Here is a 23,683-nt window from a genome sequence, read left to right as displayed (position 1 = left end):
AGTCCGCCTGCCCTGCAAGAAATTGAGCCCCCGGTCTGTGGAGGGCCGTTCAAGGTTCTCCGGAGGGTCAACGAGGTGACGTATAGGTTACAGTTGCCCAGTCATTCGTATCTCACCCTCATTTCATGTCTCCCTTCTCAGGCCGGTGGTTCCTGGTCCGTAGCTGATGCTGTCCCCCACGACACCCCACTACCTCCCCTGGACATCGAGGGGAGTCCGGTGTATGCCGTCAGATCCCTACTGGACTCCTGGCATCGTGGGGGTCGGCTCCAGTATCTGGTGGACTGGGAGGGGTATGGCCCAGAGGAGCGATCTTGGGTTCTGGTGGAGGACATTCTGGATCCCAACATCATCCGTGATTTCCACCTTCACCGCCCGGATTGACCCACTCCCCCGGGTCGCCCCCCTGGTCTGTGTCATCTGGTGGCAGGAGCCGGCGTCAGAGGGGGGGGGTACTGTCACGTCTGCTCCTCCCCTCCGGTGCGCGACATCTGTGAAATACTAACCACCAGTCCCTGGATTCATTATTACGCACACCTGGCATCCTTCACTATGCGCACCTGCAGATCATAATTTTTCACACCTGGACTCCATTACCTTCCTCATTACCTCCCCTTTATTTGTCCTTCCCCTTATGTTCATTCCTCAGTGGGTATTGTTTTCATGCTATCTCGCCACTGTTACACTGTCTTGTTTGTTGTTTTATTAAACGTTTCACCTGCACCTGCTTCTCGACTCACAGCGTCATCGTTACACTCAAGGGCACATACAACAGATTTTTTCACTGAGTCGGCTTGGGGATTCAAACCAGCAACCTTTTAGTTACTGGCCCAACACTCTTAAACTAGGCTACCGACTAATGGTTGCTATCTCTGGATGCAGAAGTAATAGACAAATGCAATGCTACAACCCAGAAGTCTCAAACACAATGTTTAATAGGGGTTAGAAGTCCAAAACGTGCCAGCGTTATGGTGGGTTTATCTAATTGTAAGCTATCAATTAAGGAATCAGTAAATTGTATGTAAAGTCTACGGCTAGATAGTGATCTGGCACATTTTCCTAAGGATGATCCTCTAAAAGTTTTCTCTTTCTGTTATTTCATGCCTTACGCTCAGTATCACACAAAGTTAGAATATTAAAGCTGTTACTATGTATTTCCTATGATAGTGACTAGTATCACTGGAACAGTCACTGTCACAGATGACTTTTTGCATGCTTAATTAACCAAGTAAACCTATTGAATAATTGACCAGTTGTGTGACCTGAATAGTTGTATTTAAGCTCACTGTGCTTCTGCCCACAAGAAGGGATGAAGTACATTGGTATAATGGAGTTTTGGTTTGGTTAGAGCACAAGGCTACAGTACAAAAGTCTATGAGCTCAAAAAGTTAAAGATAAGATCAAGACAAGATGGATGCTTGCCTTGATTTGAACTGCCTTTGATTTGAACTGCACTTGATTTGAACTGCCCTTGATTTGAACGCAAATGCAGCTGCTACAAGAAACAGAATTTATGGAATGGGACATTTTGCAAAAAGCCGTGCCTAAAATGTATTTAAAGCCTGTTGTCTGCCGTTACTGAATTTGCACTGCCTGCACAAGACAGATTCAAGAAACTGTCATTATAAACACCTTGTTACCAAACCTCCAGCATTAAGCTTATTCAGAATAACACCTACCTTGGCAGTTAGGTAAATAGTGGTCTTGCACAAGGTAGGCTGTTACACAACTATAAGGCTGATATGGAACAACACAGATATGATATCACAAAGCAATCTCATCAGGTGATCAAGATTCCAAATACAGCTTTAGGAGTGTTCCCACCATTTTGTTCATGTCACTGGTGAAAAAAATCCATATTCTTGTTTCATGTAACATGTCCAGCAGCTACTTTAGATGCAAGTTCAGTTGCAGTCGCAGTCACAAACACTGGTCCAAAACAGAGTAGTCTTGAAACAACTTCCTCTTTCTCTGCCATTTCCCATTTCGCTGAGAGAAAATAGTGGGTCCTGCTGACAGAGCATATTGTTCTCTTTGGGGAAATGGGTGCTGAAACTCAGGGGACTGGGCGGCCTGACAACAGTCTTTGCTTTACAAGAGGCACTTTGGCTAAAAGTCTGCGCCAAGGTACCCAGTACAGGCCACCATGGCTGCTGCCCATCTGCACAAACAATAAAGAAAGGCTCTTTTTGATTCAATTCTGAAGATGAAGGAAAAAAACGGCATGTAGCCTTGAACCGGCTGCTCAACGTTACACAAGAAATGGGTCATTGTTAGAGTGCCCGAAATCACATAATTTCCAAATTGAGGCATACAGTTTAACAACAGATAGCATGCGGTTTGGGAGTAAAATATCACTTTCTGTGGTTCAGGTATAGAAATGTAACCTCTCTGTAGAATGCATAGCATTTGGTGTGACTAGTTTCCCCCTGTGGTTTGCTGACTGTTCCCCTTACCCCCTGGCTAGTGTGTCCCACAAAGCTCCGCCATGCCAACACGTGGTCTTGCCATCTGTTTGGGTAAGGTTGGTTGTCTGTCAGCATTGGATTAGTCTACTAAAGTGCAATGAACCAATTTGCACTGAGCTGAACAAACATACAAAGTTGTGTTTTCATATTAGGCTACCTTGAAAAATGGGCTAGGCCTGATGTTCTTAGGTTGTGCAATACTGAAGACAAATGTGATGGAACTTACATTCAGGACCCTTTTTCCTATCATCAACCAGGTCCTTGCTTATGTTTTAGGTATTATTGTTCATGGCTATGTGGGTTATAGTTATTGTAATGTTTCACTGGTTACCAAGCCTGTGATGAAAACGCCACAGCAGTTCCTCATGTCCTTTGTCCTTTCCATTCCTTTCTTGGCTGAGTTTGTGAGTCCGCATGCGTGCCTTGCTTTGAGACTTGATCGAGCCAGATGAGGTGAGAGCGCCGAGCGATTCAAATTAGCGGGAACCTGTCACTTTAAGAATAAACTCTCCTGTTGCATGGGGAAGCTGGTGATTTTCCACTCAAACTCATATTAAACGCGCACCCGCTCTCAGAAACAAAGGTCAGAGAGAGAGAGAGAGAGAGAGAGAGAGAGAGAGAGAGAGAGAGAGAGAGAGAGAACTCGTGTAATTCATTTCCGATGCAATTGTTTTATTGAGCACTCACAGCACAACACAAGTTTAAGGGACAGCTCGAGCTATAAAATTACCTGGCAGGTAATTAAGCATCATCTTTACCCATCAGAGAGATAAGTAATAGCAATATTGTTGTTTCTATGTTCTTAATGTATAGGCTAATATTCACATTATTTTCATGATATAAGTCATATTATGATTTATATTATCTGAATAGAGCAGCCAATGTATGTTCTGTAACAATTTCTCAAGGTTTTGGACTGAAATATACATGTTGTTCTTTGATGTTTTCAGATATAAAAATAAGTGTCCTCTTGGGAATCTCTCTCCCTGCTTGATAATGTTTTATTTGAAGTGATGCTAATAATTGCTGTGTGTATACAACCTAATTATGCGGTGCGTGTGTCTGTGAGCGCACATGATGTGTAGGCTAAAAACACCATAGCTTGGACATCAACCCAAGGGTGCCTTATATTGCTTTTGGACGTCAAACTAGTTCATTAAAGCCAATGTTTTTAGGTATATTTGATTTGTCATAAAATTATGACAAAATGCAACATTAAAGTATAGGGATATTTTGGTTGCCATTGCAACGCTTCCGCGTTTAAAATACTATAAATTAATAGGAAATATTTCCTACACTATAGCATTTCTTTTTTATAATGCGATGCATTCTAAGAGGTCAACTTTTGGGGTTTGGGTGGATGTATTGCCTTCAAGCCTTGGCACTCCTTTACGATGTTACTGTCTGTCTCTCCCACGTGTGCCTTCTTAATCTAACCTAGTCTATATTCGATGGGTTGGTTTTGTCAAAGTGGAATGATGATGAGGACTGTTATTTGAAAGACGATGCTGTTCGTGAATTAGTTGTGACGGTTTAAGATGGGTTTTAATACCCATTAACAGGTTGTATATTTTAACCCACTTATTTTGTCTTTACTCTGCCCGACAGAGTCGCAACTCCCGACAGAGAAACAGGCATTGATTGAGATTGAGGCGTGTCCTTTTTGGTACCATATTTTTTAGGAATAACAATGTTGTAGTTTGCCATCCGTTGATGAAAATGGATCGACTCTCGCCCTCCATTGGCTTTTGTTCGACATTAAAGAGGTGACGTTTTATGAATCAGATAATGACATTTCAAATTTGCTGCTCCTTTTGGATAAATACTTATTGATGTGTTGGTTGAGTCTTTGAGACACTGACACAATAGGCTGTAGTAGGCTAGTCTACAAACTAATGTGTCATAAAGATGAAGATGGCTTGTGTTTTTGTTTTGTGTGTCAAGAGTGGATTATGAAACTAGGCATTGCTCTATTTCCTAACCATTGTCTTGGGTCAGTAGCCAAGCACACACTTACAGTGATGCTGCAAATATGTTGCTTTCTCACAGAAGCCTGTTTCCAAAGAATCAAAGGATAATAGATATGTGCATTTTATTTTCATTGTATAACTGCATATTACCATTTTGATTCTTCATCTCATATTGTCTTCATTATATGATCAATCATTATATCTACCCTTTTAATTTTTTAACTCAAATGGGCCCTTGTTGAAGAAGACATCAAAAGGGGTAACTGTATTGATATTTCTGTCATATGAATGTGTAATACACTGCAGCTATACTGATGTGTGCACCTTATTACTGATCCAGTATGCAGTATTCCACACCTATCAAAATAACAGTGCCATGGGGTCAAGCATCAGGCTACATTATCCCACATCTCTGTTATCTGACATACAGTGCATTCGTAAATTATTCAGACCCCTTGACTTTTTCCACGTTTTGGTACGTTACAGCCTTATTCTAAAATTGATTTTCCTCATCAATATACACACAATACCCCCATAATGACAAAGCAAAAACAGGTTTTTAGAAATGTACATAAATATCACATTTACATAAGTATTCAGACCCTTTACGCAGTACTTTGTTGAAGCACCTTTTGACAACGATTACAGCCTTGAGTCTTCTTGGGTTTGATGCTACAATACATGGGTATTTGGGGAGTTTCTCCCATTCTTCTCTGCAGATCCCCTCAAGGTCTGTCAGGTTGGATGGGGAGTGTCGCAGCACAACTATTTTCAGATCTCTCCAGAGATGTTCGATTGGGTTCAAGTCTGGGCTCTGGCTGGGCCACTCAACTGCATTCAGAGACTTGTACCGAAGCCACTCCTGCATTGTCTTGGCTGCATGCTTAGGGTCGTTGTCCTGTTGGAAGGTGATCCTTTGCCCCAGTCTGAGGTCCTGAGCACTCCAAAGCAGGTTTTTATCAAGGATCTCTCTGTACTTTAGTCCGTTCATCTTTCCCTCTATCCTGACTAGTCTCCCAGTACCTGCCACTGGAAAACATCCCCACAGCATGATGTTGCCACCACCATGCTTCACCGTAGGGATGGTGCCAGGTTTCCTCCAGACGTGACGCTTGGCATTCAGGCCAATCTTGGTTTCATCAGACAAGAGAATCTTACTTCTCATGGTCTGAGAGTCGTTAGGTGCCTTTTGGCAAACTCTAAGCGGGATGTCATGTACCTTTTACTGAGGAGTGTTTTCAGTCTCTAGGACTCTAGGAAGAGTCTTTGTGGTTCCAGACTTCTTCCATTTAAGAATAATGGAGGCCACTGTGTTATTGGGGACATTCAATGCTGCAGAAATGTTTTGGTACCCTTCCCCAGATCTGTGCCTTGACACAGTCCTGTCTCGGAGCTCTACGGACAATTCCTTCGACCTCATGGCTTGGTTTTTGCTCTGACATGCACTGTCAACTGTTGGACTTTATATAGACAGGTGTGTGCCTTTCCAAATCATGTCCAATCAATTGCAAATTACCACAGGTGGACTCCAATCAAGTTGTAGAAAGATCTCAAGGATGATCAATGGAAACAGGATGCACCTGAGCTCAATTTCGAGTCTCATAGCAAAGGGTCTCAATACTTATGTAAATAAGGTATTTCTGTTTTTCTATTTTTAATGCATTTGCAAAAAAAATTAAAAACCTGTTGTCATTTTGTCATTATGGAGTATTGTGTGTAGATTGATGAGAAAAAACAGTATTTAATACATTTTAAAACAAGGCTAAATGTAACAAAATGTGGAAAAAGTCAAGGGGTCCGAATACTTTCCGAATGCGCTGTAGCTCTCCCTCCTGATATGTAAAATGGACATTTGCTATTGGATTACCCCTTTAATGTATTCCATTTGCTTAAATACAACTGTTGTGCAAGACAGAACCCCAGTTGTTTCCAATGGGAACCGGAGAGCTGGTTTGGGATGCTTGGCTGTTATTTGATGAATGTTTCTCTTTTCTATAATATCATGCTACACGGTAACATCCTGTCATGTTGATATACAGGGTCCGCCCTCACAGATTAACTTGATTTGAACTTTATCTGCTGAATGTAAAGAGCAAAAAAACAACCTCCCCTTGGACTGTTGTCTCCAGGCAAGCTGCGTCAGTTACATTTGATCTTCTTAGAGCCATCCCAGAATTGGAAGCCAGGACAAGCATTCCAACTCCATAAATCTATTATAGTACATAATAAGGATTGTGTGCGGTCCACTGTATATCCAAATAAGGGTGGTATGAGGTGGTGTGAGTAGAAATTATAGAAGCAAAGCTACAAGTGAGCCTCCATATTAATTGGTTTGGACAAAGTTTAATACTCCACTCTATTAAGTAATTGAGGAATGGTTTGGCTGTTATAAAACATGCAGACAAGGCTTCTTTTTTTTCCAACCATACCCAGTGCATGAGGGGCGCATGATTTGTCATAAACAGAAGATATACCTTTGACTAAAGGTCTTATCAAATCATTTGATATTTTACAGTCTTTGATTCTGTCTTTAATACTTCAGTCTCAGAAGATAATGTCAACAGTCTAAGAACACAATGCAGTGGAATAAAGTAAAATAAACAAAAATCCTTCATCCTCTAATGATATCAAGAAAAGTTAAGGGTCAGCAGTTTCATATAAAAATGTTGCTTGACTTTACATTGACTGACAATTTAAAGCAACTGTATGAAACAGGAGCTCTGTCACACTCCTACTCCTCTGTTGTCTGCCAATTTGTAACGGAACACAAGACAAATCTCAAGGAAACTCATTCACAGTATAACTTTGGTTTCTTTAACCTCTCTGGGATATTTGGGACGGTAGCCTCCCACCTCGTCAACAGCCAGTGAAATTGCGGGGCGCCAAATTCAAAACAACAGAAATCCCATAATTAAAATTCCTCAAACATACAAGTATTTTACACCGTTTTAAAGATAAACTTGTTGTAAATCCAGCCACAGTGTCCGATTTCAAAAAGGCTTTACGACGAAAGCACAACAAATAATTATGTTAGGTCAGTACCTAGTCACAGAAAAACACAGCCATTTTTCCAGCCAAAGAGAGGAGTCACAAAAAGCAGAAATACAGATAAAATGAATCACTAACCTTTGATGATCTTCATGAGATGACACATAGGACTTCATATTACACAATACATATATGTTTTGTTCGATAAAGTTCATATTTATATCCAAAAATCTCAGTTTACATTGGCGCAGCTAACGCAGCTAACTCTCACGTGAGTGCGTGTGATCAGCTCATGGCACTCTGCCAGAGCTCTGCCACACCTGGCTCATTCAGCTCTCATTAGCCCTCACTTCACAGTAGAAGCCTCAAACAACGTTCTAAAGACTGTTGACATCTAGTGGAAGCCTTAGGAAGTGCAATATGACCCCATAGACACTATATTCAATAGGCAATGATTTGAAAAACTACAAACCTCAGATTTCCCACTTCCTGGTTGGATTTTTTCTCAGGTTTTTGCCTGCCATATGAGTTATGTTATACTCACAGACATCATTCAAACAGTTTTAGAAACTTCAGAGTGTTTTCTATCCAAATCTACTAATAATATGCATATATTAGCAACTGGGCCTGAGTAGCAGGCAGTTTATTCTGGGCACTTTATTCATCCAAGCTACTCAATACTGCCCCCCAGTCCTTAAGACGTTTTTAACATTATGTAACAGAAAGTTTCTTTGCACTATGCAAAACAATGTGAGTTTTTGTATTTTTCCAGAAGTGGCAAGGATATTTGCAGTCTGGAAATATCATCTGAAGTAACTACTTCTGTGTGTATGTGTGTGTGTGTAAAAGCCTGCCATTAGCCAAGCCCTGTCTTCTGTCAAAAGGATTGCGCAAATCCTGTAGTCAAGTTTAACACTGTTTTTTAATTACCGTGCCAGCTATTGTACACGTGAGATCCTTTATGAGTATATTATGGTGTCTAAACAGAACAGGGAAGAATACAGGAACCATCACCTTATTAGGTGTTGTTATAGAGTGTGCTGTACCTGGTTTACGTTTCAGAGATAACCTGGCACACGTCATGTCAAAATGGAGCAGAAGGCTCCCAAATACACCACAGAGAAACTTCCCTGATTATATCCTGCCCCCGATTTTAAGAAAACTATATTTATATTCACAAACAGTTCCCATAGAGATATTTGAAAGTCTTTGCTGTGATGTGAAATGACACAGTCATAAGCAGTTATAATAGGAAATGTCCCACATTTCCAATGCTATGTGGAAGTGGGACATTAAGACAGTAATACATGAAAACTTAGCATGGTCAGCCAAGCCAGTCATCAGTCCCTTCCTTCAGTCCCTGTCCAGCCACCACGCCTTACTCACATAATGTTTTAAGAGGGCTTCTTTCTCCTGCCTGGAAGCTGTCCCATGAGGCTTGATTTCCCCTGCATGCTCATGGCCTACTACTCCGCTCACACCCTCCCTCCCTCCCTCCCTCCCTCTTCCTATCCTGTCATCTGTTTCAGTTACATGAATAAGAGGTGCCTGTGACACATGCAGGGCAAAGCATTCAGCCCCAGTGCCTCACTGTGTGTGTGTGTGTGTGTGTGTTGTGGGGGGGTGTTGTAAGTGGAAGTGGAAATTTACAGTCCCGAATCAGTATCTGGAGAGTTGGTCCGCGACTGCGAGGCTGTGCCCAATCTCCACATAGGATTTAATTGTCTTTAGCTGAGGGCGGGACTCGCTGTCAGCTTCACTTCTTGTGAGCAGTGTTGGCATAAAGACATTCAGTACAGAGGAATGGTGACAGCTGAGAGAGAAGCATACTACATATATCCACAGCCATGAAGGAAATGTAAGTCTTTGGAATTACTCAACTGAAATAATAACATAGCCTTATCTAAATCTTTATGTCAAGTGATTATTAAGTTCTGTTTTGGGATGCTTTTTGTTTAATCTGAATGGACAATTTCATGTAAGTACTTAGAAACCCTCAAATTAGCACATTTTAAACGGCTTTGTTAATGCTTTGTTTGAGTGTGAAAAGGGGGAGCTCCTTCACAAAGACTAAGGATTGCATTCAGTCCTTTATTTCCATTTGCCTTTTATCTTTTGCAATGCATGTTTGTTACAGAATCTTTCTTTATGTTTGATTGAATGCTAACTTGGTGATGTGTCTAATGCGGTGTTTTCAGATAATGACAGTGTGATGTTTTAGAAGGGTTTGAGAATGTCTGGTCAAGGGTGTCTGGGTGGGTCATGTGGCAGATCCCACGGACGGTTTTCCTTAAGTCTGACGGCAGACAGCCTCCCAGCACCCAGCAGGTGAAAGCACATAGAGCAAGAGAGTGATAGAGGGATAGAGAGAGGAAGAAAAATAGAGTGTGTTAGAGCTGATACAGTTATGTAATGAGGTTTGAGAGTGGAAAGCAATTCAAGTTGACTTGTCATGCATAACAGAGACAGAGAGAACCTGGAAAATGACAGCGGAATGAGCAGAGCGATGGAGAGGACCTTAACTGGAGCTTGATTTAGTAATGAGGGGCTGTGTGGTTGTAGCTCAAACAGCCATTTAAAGGGCAATTTCACATTTTGTCAACTTCATATTCAGCACCACCCCAACATCAACTGATGTGGAAATTTTGCGTTTCTATGTTGTCGTAAAAAATATAGAGGAAGATAAGTGTTTCCAGAGACATCATCAGTGTGCATCGTGTGATTTTTTACCAATTATGAGTAGGCATTGCCCACTAATTGTCTACTAATTAGTTGATGATGTCATTGGAAACACTAATCTGCATATCTTTTTTAATACAAAACATAGAAATGATCCACTTTCACATATGTTGATGTTGGGGTGGTGCTGGATATTATGAATATGAAGTTAAAATGAAATTTCCCTTTTAATCATTTAATGAACTAATAAGTAGTTATTTGAGACTGCATAACAAGTTCACTTTTTTATCAGACTCTGAAAAACAGAAGCACAGAGCGGTCACTGGTCAATGAGTGCAGCTTTGCATTAGATTTTCACAATGTGGTATTTGTCTGTGAGTAGCTACAATGTGTGTGGAGCTGCTTAAAAGCAGCTCTGTTCTATTTCTTAGTCTGCCTGTACAGTGGCTACAGGATGTAACTGTCTGGAGTGCTAGTCACACGAAAAGGTGAATGAAGATACCTTATGTTTTAAAGATCTATGGCTGCCTTTCAACTGAGAGTAGTTTGGATAGATTGTTCTGTAAACTGGTAATACATGTATGTATTTGAAAAGCAAAAGCAAAAATTATAACCACAAATGGTACTAAGTGTTAAGTGGCAAGTCCATGCGCTCGTGTAGGTTTGAAAGTTAAAAAGCCTTTAATGTATGGGCTGATGTTATTAAAATACACCAATGCGCATAGGCTTACATTTCATCAGGGTGTCTGACAATAGTATGTATTGTTGAGAGATCAAACTATAAATCAACTTTGAATTATACTGTTACTTTCAGAGGCTTAAAGAGAAATGTTTACTTATTGGAGAAAGATTTGTTCTCTAGCTATTGTTCTGTGAGTCTTTTGGACACCAAGCACCTAGTCGACTGACTCGTAAGCTTTTGTGAGGCACACAATCTTCAATGACAGATTTCCATTGGAGCCAGCGAGAGTAGAGGGGAAGCCTTTAATGTTCTCCGGTTCTGTGTTTCTGCCAACTGCATTTCAGTCTGAGCCTGCCTCAAAAGGACAGGAAACCTTACTCTGTTACACTCGTATTATCAGACTTACAATTAATCATAGCTGCTTTTTTCATTCTTCCTGTTTTATACGCCACCATTCATTGTATTCCTGCAGGAAGCTTAAATCCATTTGTGTCTTACCATGTCCAAGGAATTTCTCCTGCCCTGCCATGCTTTCATTGTTTTACAGCCCTTTGGCACAGGCAGGGAAACAGGCAGGGAAACGGGATACCTGAGACAGTCATTCCAAATCCTGTCTTTCTTGGAAAGGCTGTTTACAGTATAAACATTCAGTGAACTTAAGCTGTGGGATCTTCCAGAACCCGTCCAAGCTTTCGGAATGGACACGGACACAGAAACGGCCTTCAGAAAGTATTCACACCCCTTGAATTTTCCACATTTTGATGTGTTACAGCCTGAATTTAAAATGGATGCGCAATACCCCACAATTTCAAAGTAGAATTATGTTTTTAGAAATGTTTACAAATGACAAAAAATGAAAAGCTGAAATGTCCTGAGCCAATAAGTATTTAACCCCTTTCATATGGCAAGGCTTAATACGTTTGGGGCGGCAGGTAGCCTAGTGATTAGAGCATTGGATCAGTAACCGAAAGGATGCTGATTCAAATCCCCAAGCTGACAAGGTAAAAATCTGCCCCTGAACAAGGCAGTTAACCCATTGTTCCCCAAGTGGCTGTCATTGTAAATAATAATTTGTTAATTTTGTAAAAATGTGCTTAACAAGTCTCATAATAAGTTGCATTAACGGTGTTTAATATGATTCTTTAATGACTACCTCATCTCTGTACCCTACACATACAATTATCTGTAAGGTCCCTCAGTCGAGCAGTGAATTTCAAACACAGATTCAACCACAAAGACCAGGGAGGTTTTCCAACGCCTCGCAAAGAAGGGCACCTATTGGTAGATGGGTAAAAAAAAGCAGACATTGAATATCCCTTGGTGCATGGTGCGGTTATTAATTACACTCAGTACGGTGTATCAATACACCCAGTCACTACAAAGATACAGTCCTTGGCTTGGCTTCTTAACTCAGTTGCTGGAAAGGAAGGAAACTACTCAGGGATTTCACCTTGAGGTAAATTGTGACTTTTAAACAGTTACAGAGTTTAATGGCTGTGATAGGAGAACAGTGAGGATGGATTGTGGTTACTCCAATTGACCGAGTGAAAATAAGGAAGCCTGTACAGAATATTCCAAAGCATGTATCCTGTTTGCAACAAGGCACTGAGGTAATACTGTAAAGAATGTGGCAAAGCAATGAACTGTTTGTCCTGAATACAAAATGTTAAGTTTGGGGCAAGTACAATACAACACATTACTGAGTACCACTCTCCATATTTTCAAGCATAGTGGTGGCTGCATCATATAATGCGTATGCTTGTAATTGTAATAAAGGACTGGGTAGTTTTTCTGGATAAAAATGGAGCACAGGCAAAATCCTGCTTCAGTCTGCTTTCCACCAGATACTGGGAGATGAATTCGACTTTCAGCAGGACAACAACCTAAAACAAAAGGCCAAATCTACACTGGAGTTTCTTACCAAGAAGACAGTGAATGTTCCTGAGTGTCCGAGTTACAGTTTTGAATGAAGTCTACTTGAAAATCTATGTCAAGACCTGAAAATGGGCAAATAATGGGCAAATGTTTCACAATCCTGGTGTCGAATGTTCTTGGAGACTTACCCAGAAAGACTCACAGCAGTAACCATTGCCAAAGTATTGCCTTAGGGGTGTGAATACTTATGTAAATTCATATTTATGTATTTCATTTTTAAAAATGTACAACAATTTCTTAAACATGTTTTCACTTTGTCATTATGGGGTATTGTGTAGATGGGTGAGAGAAAAAAAATGTAATCCATTTTGAATTCAGGCTGTAACGCAACAAAATATGGAATAAGTCTTGGAGTATGAATACTTTCTGAAGGCACTGTATCTTCTCTAAATTTGCTTTTAGCATTAGGAAAATTATTTGGCAGTGATTCTGGTTACATTTTATGGTGGATATCATGAGTTTGTCAGTGTTGTAGTTATTTAATAAATTATTTTTAGTCTATACGTGGTCTGAAAGGCATACGGTATATCCTGTTCAAAATATGTATTTTCCTTAGATGACAATGTACCCCCACCTTGAAGGGAAGGGTAGGCTGTTGCTTCTCCTTGTATTTGTGTTCTTCATGTATTGTTCGAGCTGCAGTACCAGCAGACCTGTGTGTTTGAGTGGTACTTAAAATACTATTTCTGTGTATTTGAGTATTTTCAAATACACAACCAAAAATAAGTACTTTTATTTGAGTATTTGAATGGTTATTTGTAAAATAGTGTGCCAAATGTTATTTGGCAGTATGTTCAATGCTTATTTCAAATACCGTTTTCAAATACCTGGGTTAAATGCATGGGAGTGTATTTGAGTCAGTGTAAATTTGTTTTTCATATACTTTCCAAGTGTATTTCCAAATACATTAAAATATTAAACTACTTTTCAAATAAAATATATCTGAATACTTACTTTGAAAGTATGTGAAAGCAATTGAGCTATTTGACATATTATTTGAACCCAGGTCTGATTACCAGGACATGTCTCAATATGATGTCCCTGGTTAATTAATGGATACAAAATTATACATAATCAATATTTCTTATATTATGCACATAGAAATTATATTTGTACAGTGCAAGTGAAGAGATTATTCAACCCAGAGAGATTTGCAATGCAAGATGGAATGTATATCTAATCGGGAGTAAATAAAAGAGAACTGTGGCGAGGAGGAAGCGATACAGTAACTCCTGTAGCAGTTCTCATTGCAGGCTCTATACTGACACATAGCTGTATCACTGTATCACGCCATGGCTGACGATACAGCACGTGAGAGACCCTCATCTTGCTAATGCGACGTCCTATCTCTGCCTTATCCGGCTCACGTCTCTCTCTCTTCCTGTTCATCTCTCTCTCCCTCTCTCTCTCTCTCTCTCTCTCTAATTCTCTCTCTCTTTCCTTGTCCTTGTCCTCTCTCCTCTCAACCTCTATAGCATGGCACAGAAAGAGAAACTCCAATGTCTGAAGGATTTCCACAAGGACACGCTGAAGCCTTCGCCAGGGAAGAGCCCGGGCACGCGGCCGGAGGACGAGGCAGAGGGCAAGCCCATCCAGAGGGAGAAGTGGGCCAGCAAGCTAGACTTTATCTTGTCCGTGGCCGGAGGCTTTGTTGGTTTAGGGAACGTGTGGCGCTTCCCGTACCTCTGCTATAAGAATGGTGGAGGTAGGCATTCAAATGAACATGGGCCCTTTCTCCATACAGACAGGTCTTAAAGTTGGGGGTCACTCAAGTTTGATAATAGTTTCCAGGAACCTATAAAAAAAAACTCAAGTCGGAGACTGCAATTACAGGATTTTGATTTGTTTGTGAAATGGCTGTGGGTGAGCACATACTGTAGACCCTGACATTTGTAGGCTAACTGTCTGTTCCCTTTCCCTCTCTCTCTCTTCCTCTCCTCCACCCAGGTGCGTTTCTCATCCCCTACACCATCTTCCTGTTTGGTGGAGGCCTGCCGGTGTTCTTCCTGGAGGTGGCTCTGGGCCAGTATACCTCTGAGGGAGGCATCACCTGCTGGGAAAAACTCTGCCCCATCTTCACTGGTGAGTCACTACACTGCTTCCCATTATCCTAATACCATTCTCCCCTATTGCCATTAAGGCCGGTCGTCATCCGGGAAAGTAGGCAGGAAAAGGAGGTTGTGTAAGCCTTCTTGGACATGTACTGTAGGTGATAACGTCAGCGACTGACAGAGGGATTAGCGAAGAGCCTAAACACAGTTTCCATTAGTGTTGCTCAGGCGGGGCACCAAACCTGCTTTGTGCCTGCTTAGTGCCTTGTCCCATTGCAGAAAAAAATCCCTACTGAAAATAATGATGTTACCAGACCTTGATCTAGCCTCGATGTTATTCACGTCCTGCTTTAAAAATGAAAAAATAAACATATTCCAGTGACAACTACTGCAGTAGTTCTGTTTTTCCCTAGCAGCGTCCAACAACACTGATTGTGCTGTTGGTCTGTGGGTTGCTAGACTCAGTACACAGACATTGAGTTCTGCTGAGGTCTCCCTCCCTGTGTTCTGATGGGTAATTGGACCATAGTTACTTCACATACGGATGTGCTTCAGCCAACTTTCTCTGACTGTGATTTTGACATGCATAAGGATTTAGCTAAAGCACACAGTGCTGCTGATCTACGAACAGGTTAGTTGAGGATTGCCTCATTTGCATTGGAGCCTAGAGTGGACATAATCAAACACCAAACATTGAACACTCTAAAAGGCGCTGCATGGTCAATCCGATGTCTTCATTGGCCGTGCAGCATTTACGGTGATACTGCCTCTGCAGAAGTCAGGGCATTCATACTTCTTGCGCTTTGCGGAGCCACCGCAGAGCTGTTGAGCAGAGCTGTTGTGAAGGAAGTAGTCAAGGCAGTGAGTTTGTGTTTATACAGGACCCCCCGCCCCCACCTACCGTCAACCAATCATGTCAATGAGGAGGTATACTGAGTTATACGGAGCCCTCAGTATTGTTACAACATTTGGGAAGCACACGGCGATGCAGTACGGAGCTCAATTTGGCCTCTGCTTGCCTCTGGAGGCTCCACAATTGCCACAGCCTCCGCAATTGCACACACTCCATACGGAGCCTTCGACCACATCGGATCAAGCATAAATTGGCTTTTAGACTGGCCTTTTTTTGTAATGGTGGCAGCTATGTACATACATGCACACGCACATGTATTTTCAGCCTTGGTTGTGTAAAGTAGTGCTGAGTTCTGTGTTACCATGGCAACAGAGAAGGTTAGAGCGAGTTGCCTAGCAATGGGATCTGCCCCAAAATGATAAATATCTCATGCAGTGGATCAGCAAAGAAACACATTTTTTTTCATGAAATGATGGACGGTGTAGATCTTGGCAGCAGGGGGCCACCTGTTTTGTTTGTCAGCACCACGGATATGTTATCGGATATTACTGTGGCATGATGTCGTTATTACAGTCCTGGCGTCACGGTTTGGCACTGTAACGTATCTCCTTATCAGTCAGGGTCCTGCCATAGGTTTACACTGTGATATGCTACTGGCAGACCAGTTCTAACATGTAGACCAGTAGGTAGAGAAACAGTTCCCAGCCATAAACTGCTATTCCATGAAGCCAGGAGAGGCAGGTAGAAACAGACAGCTGAAGACTCTGGGCGTTCAGCCAATCGTCAGCATCTGTTGATGAGCTTGAATAATCAAGGAGTGCTGAGGCAGCTGCCTAATTGACTGGCGGGTTGTGTGAACTGGCACACACATGCACGTGTGCATGCACGCACACACACATTCACTTGCGCACACACACATACACTCACACGTGCGCACATGCGCACGCACATGCGCACGCACACGTTTGCTTACCCACATATAGACTAGAGAGTGACAGATGCCCACAGGTGGCCTATAGGCCGGCTGCCATTGTCCCTCTTAGTGTTTTATCACACCGTCAGAAGGCCTGCCCTGCCTCACCCACCACACACACAACCCTGACTGGCGGAGGTAACGCCACTTTACAAATAGATCAGAGGAGTGGAAGTCTACAGGGGATTTCTGCGACTAAAGTCATTATTACCAGAGTTAGTACACTCAAGCCAGGGAAACATCCTCTCTTTGAAATAGGAGTGTTGAGTTGTGAACATCCGAGTCAGTGAATTGGTTTCTAATGATTTTATAGACATAAATGCAGTCAAATGGCACTAAGGTCAGTGCTGTTCACTGAAGTGCTTCAGCTCCAATGTTGGCTTTACTTAGTTTAGTGTGCAAGAGGATTCAGTGACACATATTGAAGCCCCTATGGCACTGTTCTGCTACAGTAAATGCATTGAAGGGTTTGATTCCAATATACGATAAACGGCAATTGAAATTAATAGTCCTTTTTCTGTGTATCAATTATGGCTGTTTTCATACTTTCAAAACATTTGCTTTAGAATATATATATTTTTGCATTACACAATATCCGACACTCTTGTTTCATACGAAAACGTGTGATATCCAGAGCCGTGTTTAGAGAGCATACTGTGATACTATTATATGTACATTATTATGAAGTGTATATAATCAAACTAAAAATCTTCCCGTGATTTATCCTAACGAAACAAACCTGTAAAAACCCTATAAAATTGTTCCAAAAGTTGCTTAAATGTCCAAAAAGAAAACATACTTTCCATACACTGTTCACTCTCTGGATACAATACATTGGATGTGAGATAGGGTATTTGCGTAATATAGTTTAAACAAATTAATTATTTTAATATGTGTTTATTTATGTATCGATACCTTATTACATATGGAGGACGGCAGGTAGCCTGCCGGTTTAGAGCTTTGGGCCAGTAACCAAATGGTTGCTGGATCAAATCCCTGAGCTGACAATGTAAAAATCTGTCATTCTTCCCCTGAGCAAGGTAGTTAACTCACTGTTCCCCTGGTGCTGATGATGTGGATGTTGATTAAGGCAGCCACCTGCAACTCTCTGATTCAGAGAGGTTGGGTTAAATGCAGAAGATGCATTCAGTTGTACAACTGACTAGGTATCCTCTTTTCCCTAATTGTTTAACCCCCAATTTTCATGGTGATTTCATCATGGCTGTGACTTATTCCAAGAACACTAGTTCTCTGTTTACTCCCAAGCTTCTGCACTGGTTTACTGATATAACAAACAATCAATCCAGTATTGGTTTTAATGAATCATTTCTCTTCTCTGTAGGTATTGGCTATGCCTCTATCGTGATCGTCTCTCTCCTGAACATCTACTACATAGTGATTCTAGCCTGGGGACTCTACTACCTATTCCAGTGCTTTCAACCGGAGCTGCCCTGGGCCAAATGCAATCAGCCGTGGAACACAGACCGGTGTGTGGAGGACACAGTCCGCAAGAACAAGACCTTGATGCTGGCTGCCAATATCACCAACTTCACCTCCCCCGTCACTGAGTTCTGGGAGTGAGTACTCACTGTCTGACAGCTGGGTTGACTCTGTACTGACAGACAAACACAAACGCATGCACACACACGCACACACGCACACGCGCACACGCACGCACGCACGCACGCACGCACGCACGCACGCACGCACGCACACACACACACACACACACACACACACACACACACACACACACCTTTCATGCATACACACGCACATGAACACAGACAGGTTTACAATGCCAAAAACAAACTCAAATATAAGCAGTGCAGATACTGTGCCTCTTCCTTGTTTGCTGTAAACTTATGTTTGAATGGGCAACATTTCCAAGAAACCCCCCCTCTATCATGAGGTTCATTCTATCTTTAAATTGGATAATTTCACTGTACTATATTTGGATCAAGGGGTATTATCCTTTTCCTTTCCTCTTAAAAGTCCTGCCAAAATTGTATCCTCTTGGGAAGCCACAACCACTTAACTTCAAATCATAATTTAGGTTAAGATGATGCTTATTAACATTTGGCCAACACAAAATCCAACATAGATGATATCTACTTTCTACCAGTCATATATGGGGAAGCAGGTAGCCTAGTGGTTAGAGTGTTGGACTTGAAACCGGAAGATCGCCAGATCAAATCCCTGAGCTGACAAGGTAAAAATCTGTCATTCTTCTCCTGAACAAGGCAGTTAACCCACTGTTCCTAGGCTGTCATTGAATATACGAATTTGTTCTTCACTGACTTGCCTAGTTAAATGTAAAAAATATTTACTGAGTGCACAAAACATTAAGAACACCTGCTCATTCCATGACATAGACTGACCAGGTGAATGCCATGATCCCTTATTGACTTCATTTTAAAAATCCTCTTCAATCACTGTAGATGAAGGGGAGTAAACAGGTTAAGCCTTGAGACTATTGAGACATGGATTGTGTATATGTGCCATTCAGAGGGTGAATGGGCAAGACAAAATATTTAAGTGCCTTTGAACGGAGTATGGTAGTCTCACCGGTTTGTGTCAAGAACTGCAACGTGGCTGGGTTTTAATTCTCAACAGTTTCCCGTGTGTATCAATAATAGTCCACCACCCAAAGAACATCCAGCCAACTTGACACAACTGTGGGAAGCATTGGCGTCAACATGGGCCAGCATCCTTGTGGATCACTTTTCGTCACCTTGTACACTCCATGCCCCGACGAATTGAGGCTGTTCCACAGAAATCGAACACATAGAATGAAAATAACATTCTGTCATATTCTTTTAAAATTGTCTCACGGCACAGTTCATTCAGGTCCAGGGTGAGCTAGAGCAGAGGAGGGCTGGTGAAAACTAGACCTCACAGACACACTATTACCGTCACATCATGTGGATGTTTGCTTTTCACTGCTGTGATGTAACCTCTGTTGGCATAAAACCTTGGAAAGGACCCACATGAATTATGACATGTCACACTTGCCCTACTTTTTTAAATGTTTTTATAGAGTGGAAAATGTACTGTACTGTATCGGTCAGGGGTCTACATAAGCCTACAGTTCTGTCCCATCAGAACAGTCAATAACCTGGATGCTGTCTGCCCCTTCTCTGCTAAGACGCAATGTGCTGAGCATCTCCTCTGGAATTGATGACATCGGGCCACTGAAGTGGGACCTAGCCCTGTGTCTCCTGGCAGTGTGGATTGTCTGCTTCTTCTGCATTTGGAAGGGAGTCAAGTCCACTGGGAAGGTGAGTAGTAGCACGATGTGTTTGTTATCAGGCTTGTTTGTAGTCTCTTAAAAAGTGTGTTTACAGATGTCGGATCTTAATTTGATCACCCTGTTGCAGGACAACTTTACTACGAAAAATGTATCAACCCCTACAAAAATGTCCATTAATTATAATCCACATAATATTTCACATTTCCTGTTGCTGCAGAATTATTTTCCTGCTGGTGCAAACTGACTCAAGTTAGTATCCTACATGTGTATGTATACACCCAAAAAAGGGAATTACTCAATATGTATTGTCTGCTCCCTAAGGGCATTAACCTGGGTGCTAGGTGTTTTCTGTTGTAGCCAACTTGTCTCTGTCACTGACAAAGCAGTAACGGTCTGTTGATGATTGCAGAAACAGGCAGGTTAGTCTGTTTGATTAAGGACCGTGAGTTACTGTACTATACATTAGGTTTTGGCCAGACTCAATGCTGACAGTGTGTTAGTGTGCAGTACAGTACAGCAGATCCCCTCAGAGCTCTGTTTGCCTGTCAATGGAGCGAGACAGTCACTGGGCTGTGTCCAACACTGATTACTGAACCACTTAAAGGACCACTGTGGCTTGTTGGGATACCGATCAACTGTCTATTTGACGAACTATTACGGAAATACCTCATTTGTGGTTTCAGCTCTGTACAGAACACAGAATTAGCCACTTCCATTATGGTAAACAGTTGCATATCCAGCATTAAATCAAATCAAATTGTATCGGTCACATACACATGGTTAGCAGATGTTAATGCGAGTGTAGCGAAATGCTTGTGCCTCTAGTTCCAACAGTGCAGTAATATCTAACAAGTAATATCTAACAATTCCCAACAACTAACTACTACACACAAATCTAACAAGTAATCTAACAATTTCCCAACAACTACCTACTGCACACAAATCTAACAAGTAATCTAACAATTTCCCAACAACTACCTAATACACACAAATCTAAAGTGAATGAGAATCTGTACATATAAATATATGGATGAGCGATGGCCAAGCGGCATAGGCAAGGTGCAAAATGGTATAAAATACAGCCTTGCCTATGCCGTTCGGCCATCGCTCATCCATATATTTATATGTACATATTTTCATTCACCCCTTTAGATTTGTGTGTATTAGGTAGTTGGTGGTGAATTGTTAGATTACTTGTTAGATTTGTGTGTATTAGGTAGTTGTTGGGAATTGTTAGATATTACTTGTTAGATATTACTGCACTGTTGGAACTAGAGGCACAAGCATTTCGCTACACTCGCATTAACATCTGCTAACCATGTTAATGTGACCAATACAATTTGATTTGATTTAATGCTGGATATGCAATTGTAAACCTTATTAAAGTGGCATTATTTAAAGTGGAATTGTTTAAAGTGACTAGTGATCCATTTATTAAAGTGTCCAGTGATTGGTCTGAGTGTAGGCAGCAGCCTCTCTGAGTTAGGGATTGCTGTTTAGCACTCTGATGGCCTTGAGATAGAAGCTGTTTTTCAGTCTCTCAGTCCCAGCTTTGATGCACCTGTACTGACCTCGCCTTCTGGATGGTAGCGGTGTGAACAGGCAGTGGCTCAGGTGGTTGTTGTCCTTGATGATCTTTTTGGCCTTCCTGTGACATCGGGTGCTGTAGGTGTCATGGATGCATTGAGCAGTCCGCACCCCCCTCTGGAGAGCCGTGCGGTTGAGGGCGGTGCAGTTGCCGTACCAGGCTGTGATATAGCCCAACAGGATAATCTCGATTGTGCATCTGTAAAAGTTTATCAGGTTTTTGGGTGACGAGCCAAATTTCTTCAGCCTCCTGAGGTTGAGAAGGCGCTGTTGTGCCTTCTTCACCTCACTGTCTGTGTGGGTGGACCATTTCAGTTTGTCTGTGATGTGTACTCAGAGGAACTTAAAACTTTCCACCTTCTCCACCGCTGTCCCTTCGATGTGCATAGGAGGGTTCTCCCTCTGCTGTTTCCTGAAGTCCACGATCTCCTTTGTTTTGTTGACGTTGAGTTAGAGGTTGTTTTCCTGACTCCACACTCCGAGTGCCCTCACCTCCTCTGTGTAGGCTGTCTTGTCGTTGTTCGTAATCAAGCCCACTACTGTTGTGTCGTCTGCAAACTTGATGATTGAGTTGGAGGTGTGCATGGCCACGTAGTTATGGGTGAACAGGGAGTACAGGAGGGGCCTGAGCAAGCACCCTTGTGGGGCCCCAGTGTTGAGGGTCAGCGAAGTGGAGATGTTGTTTCCTACCTTCACCACCTGGGGGCGGCCCATTAGAAAGTCCAGGACCCAATTGCACAGGGCGGTGTTGAGACCCAGGGCCTCCAGCTTGATGAGCTTGGAGGGTAGTATGGTGTTGAATGCTGAGCTGTAAGTCAATGATTAGCATTCTTACATAGGTATTCCTCTTGTCCAGATGGGATAGGGAACTGTGCAGTGTGATGGAGATTGTATCGCCTGTGGACCTGTTGGGGTGGTATGCAAACTGAAGTGGGTCTAGGGTGACCATTAAGGTGGAGGTGATATGATCCTTGATTAGTCTCTCAAAGCACTTCATGATGACAGAAGTGAGTGCTACAGGACGGTAGTAATTTAGTTCAGTTATCTTTGCCTTATTGGGTACAGGAACAATGGTGGACATCCTGAAACATGTGGGGACAGCAGACTGGGATAGGGAGCAATTGAATATGTCCATAAACACACCAGCCAGCTGGTCTGCACATGCTCTGAGGACGCAGCTAGCGATGCCGTCTGGGCCAGCAGCCTTGCGAGGGTTAACACGTTTAAATGTTTTACTCACATCGGCCGTGGAGAAGGAGGGTGGGGGCGCAGTCCTTGTTAGCGGGCCGCGACGGTGTCACTGTATTATCCTCAAAGCGGGCAAAGGTGTTTAGTTTGTCTGGAAGCATGCCGTCGGTGTCCATGACGTGGCTGGTTGTCTTTTTGTAGTCCGTGATTTCCTGTAGACCCTGCCACATACGTCTCGTGTCTGCGCTGTTGACTTGCGACTCCACTTTGTCCCTGTACCGGCATTTCGCTCTTTTGATTGCCTTGCAGAGGGAATAACTACACTGCTTATATTCAGCCATATTCCCAGACCTCTTTCAATGGTTAAATGAGGTAGTCCGCACTTTCAGTTTTGTGCAAATGCTGCCATCCATGCACGGTGTCTGGTTATGGTAGGTTTTAATAGTCACAGTGGGCACAACATCTACAATGCACTTCTTTCTAAACTCACTCACCGAGCCAGCATGTAGACCGATGTTGTTTTCTGAGGCTGACCGGAGCGTGGATTCCGATTGGTCAGACCAGCGTTGAATGGTTCTAGTCACTGGTACATCTTGATTGATTTGCCGAAGGGAGGGCGGGGGAGGGCTTTGTATGCATCGCGGAAGTTAGAGTAGCAGTGGTCGAGTGTATTACCCCCAAGTGTAGTGAAATCAATATGCTGAGAGAATTTAGGCAGCCTTGTTCTCAAATTTGCTACGTTAAAATCCCCAGCTACAATAAATGCAGTCTCAGGATATATGGTTTCCAGTTTACAGAGTCCAGTGAAGTTCCTTGAGGGCCGTCTTGGTGTCTGCTTGAGGGGGAATGTACACAGCTGTGACGATAACTGATGACAATTCTCTTGGGAGATAATATGGCCGGCATTTGATTGTAAGGAATTGTAGGTTGGGTGAGTAGAAGGACTTGAGTTCCTGTATGCCTTTATGATTACACCATGAGTTGTTAGTCATGAAGCATACACCCCCGCCCTTCCTCTTCCCAGAGAGGTGTTTATCTCTGTCGGCGGGATGCATG

General features: G+C 42.3%; 1 protein-coding gene across 3 annotated transcripts in view; it reads left to right on the top strand.

Moving 5' to 3' along the window:
• The first annotated feature begins 3,097 nt into the window (after window positions 1-3,097).
• Window positions 3,098-23,683, top strand: part of LOC115102030 (sodium- and chloride-dependent taurine transporter-like) — a 32,692-nt gene continuing 12,106 nt past the window's right edge. Inside the window, exons 1-5 of one of the 3 annotated variants that reach the window (XM_029621535.2) lie at window positions 3,098-3,205; window positions 14,198-14,427; window positions 14,670-14,804; window positions 17,942-18,176; window positions 19,748-19,880. In XM_029621535.2, coding sequence (XP_029477395.1) covers window positions 14,199-14,427; window positions 14,670-14,804; window positions 17,942-18,176; window positions 19,748-19,880 — 732 coding nt within the window. In that variant the 5' untranslated portion in view covers window positions 3,098-3,205; window position 14,198. Of the gene's footprint in view, window positions 3,242-6,222; window positions 9,285-14,197; window positions 14,428-14,669; window positions 14,805-17,941; window positions 18,177-19,747; window positions 19,881-23,683 lie in introns of those variants that run through there. The other 2 variants (XM_029621536.2, XM_029621534.2) reach the window with 2 other exon arrangements.

The sequence above is a fragment of the Oncorhynchus nerka genome, linkage group LG20, assembly GCF_034236695.1.
Source record: "Oncorhynchus nerka isolate Pitt River linkage group LG20, Oner_Uvic_2.0, whole genome shotgun sequence".
In the NCBI taxonomy this organism is placed as follows: Eukaryota; Metazoa; Chordata; class Actinopteri; order Salmoniformes; family Salmonidae; genus Oncorhynchus; species Oncorhynchus nerka.
Note: the sequence above shows the minus strand (reverse complement) of the source record. Positions and strands in the feature narration are given on the sequence as shown.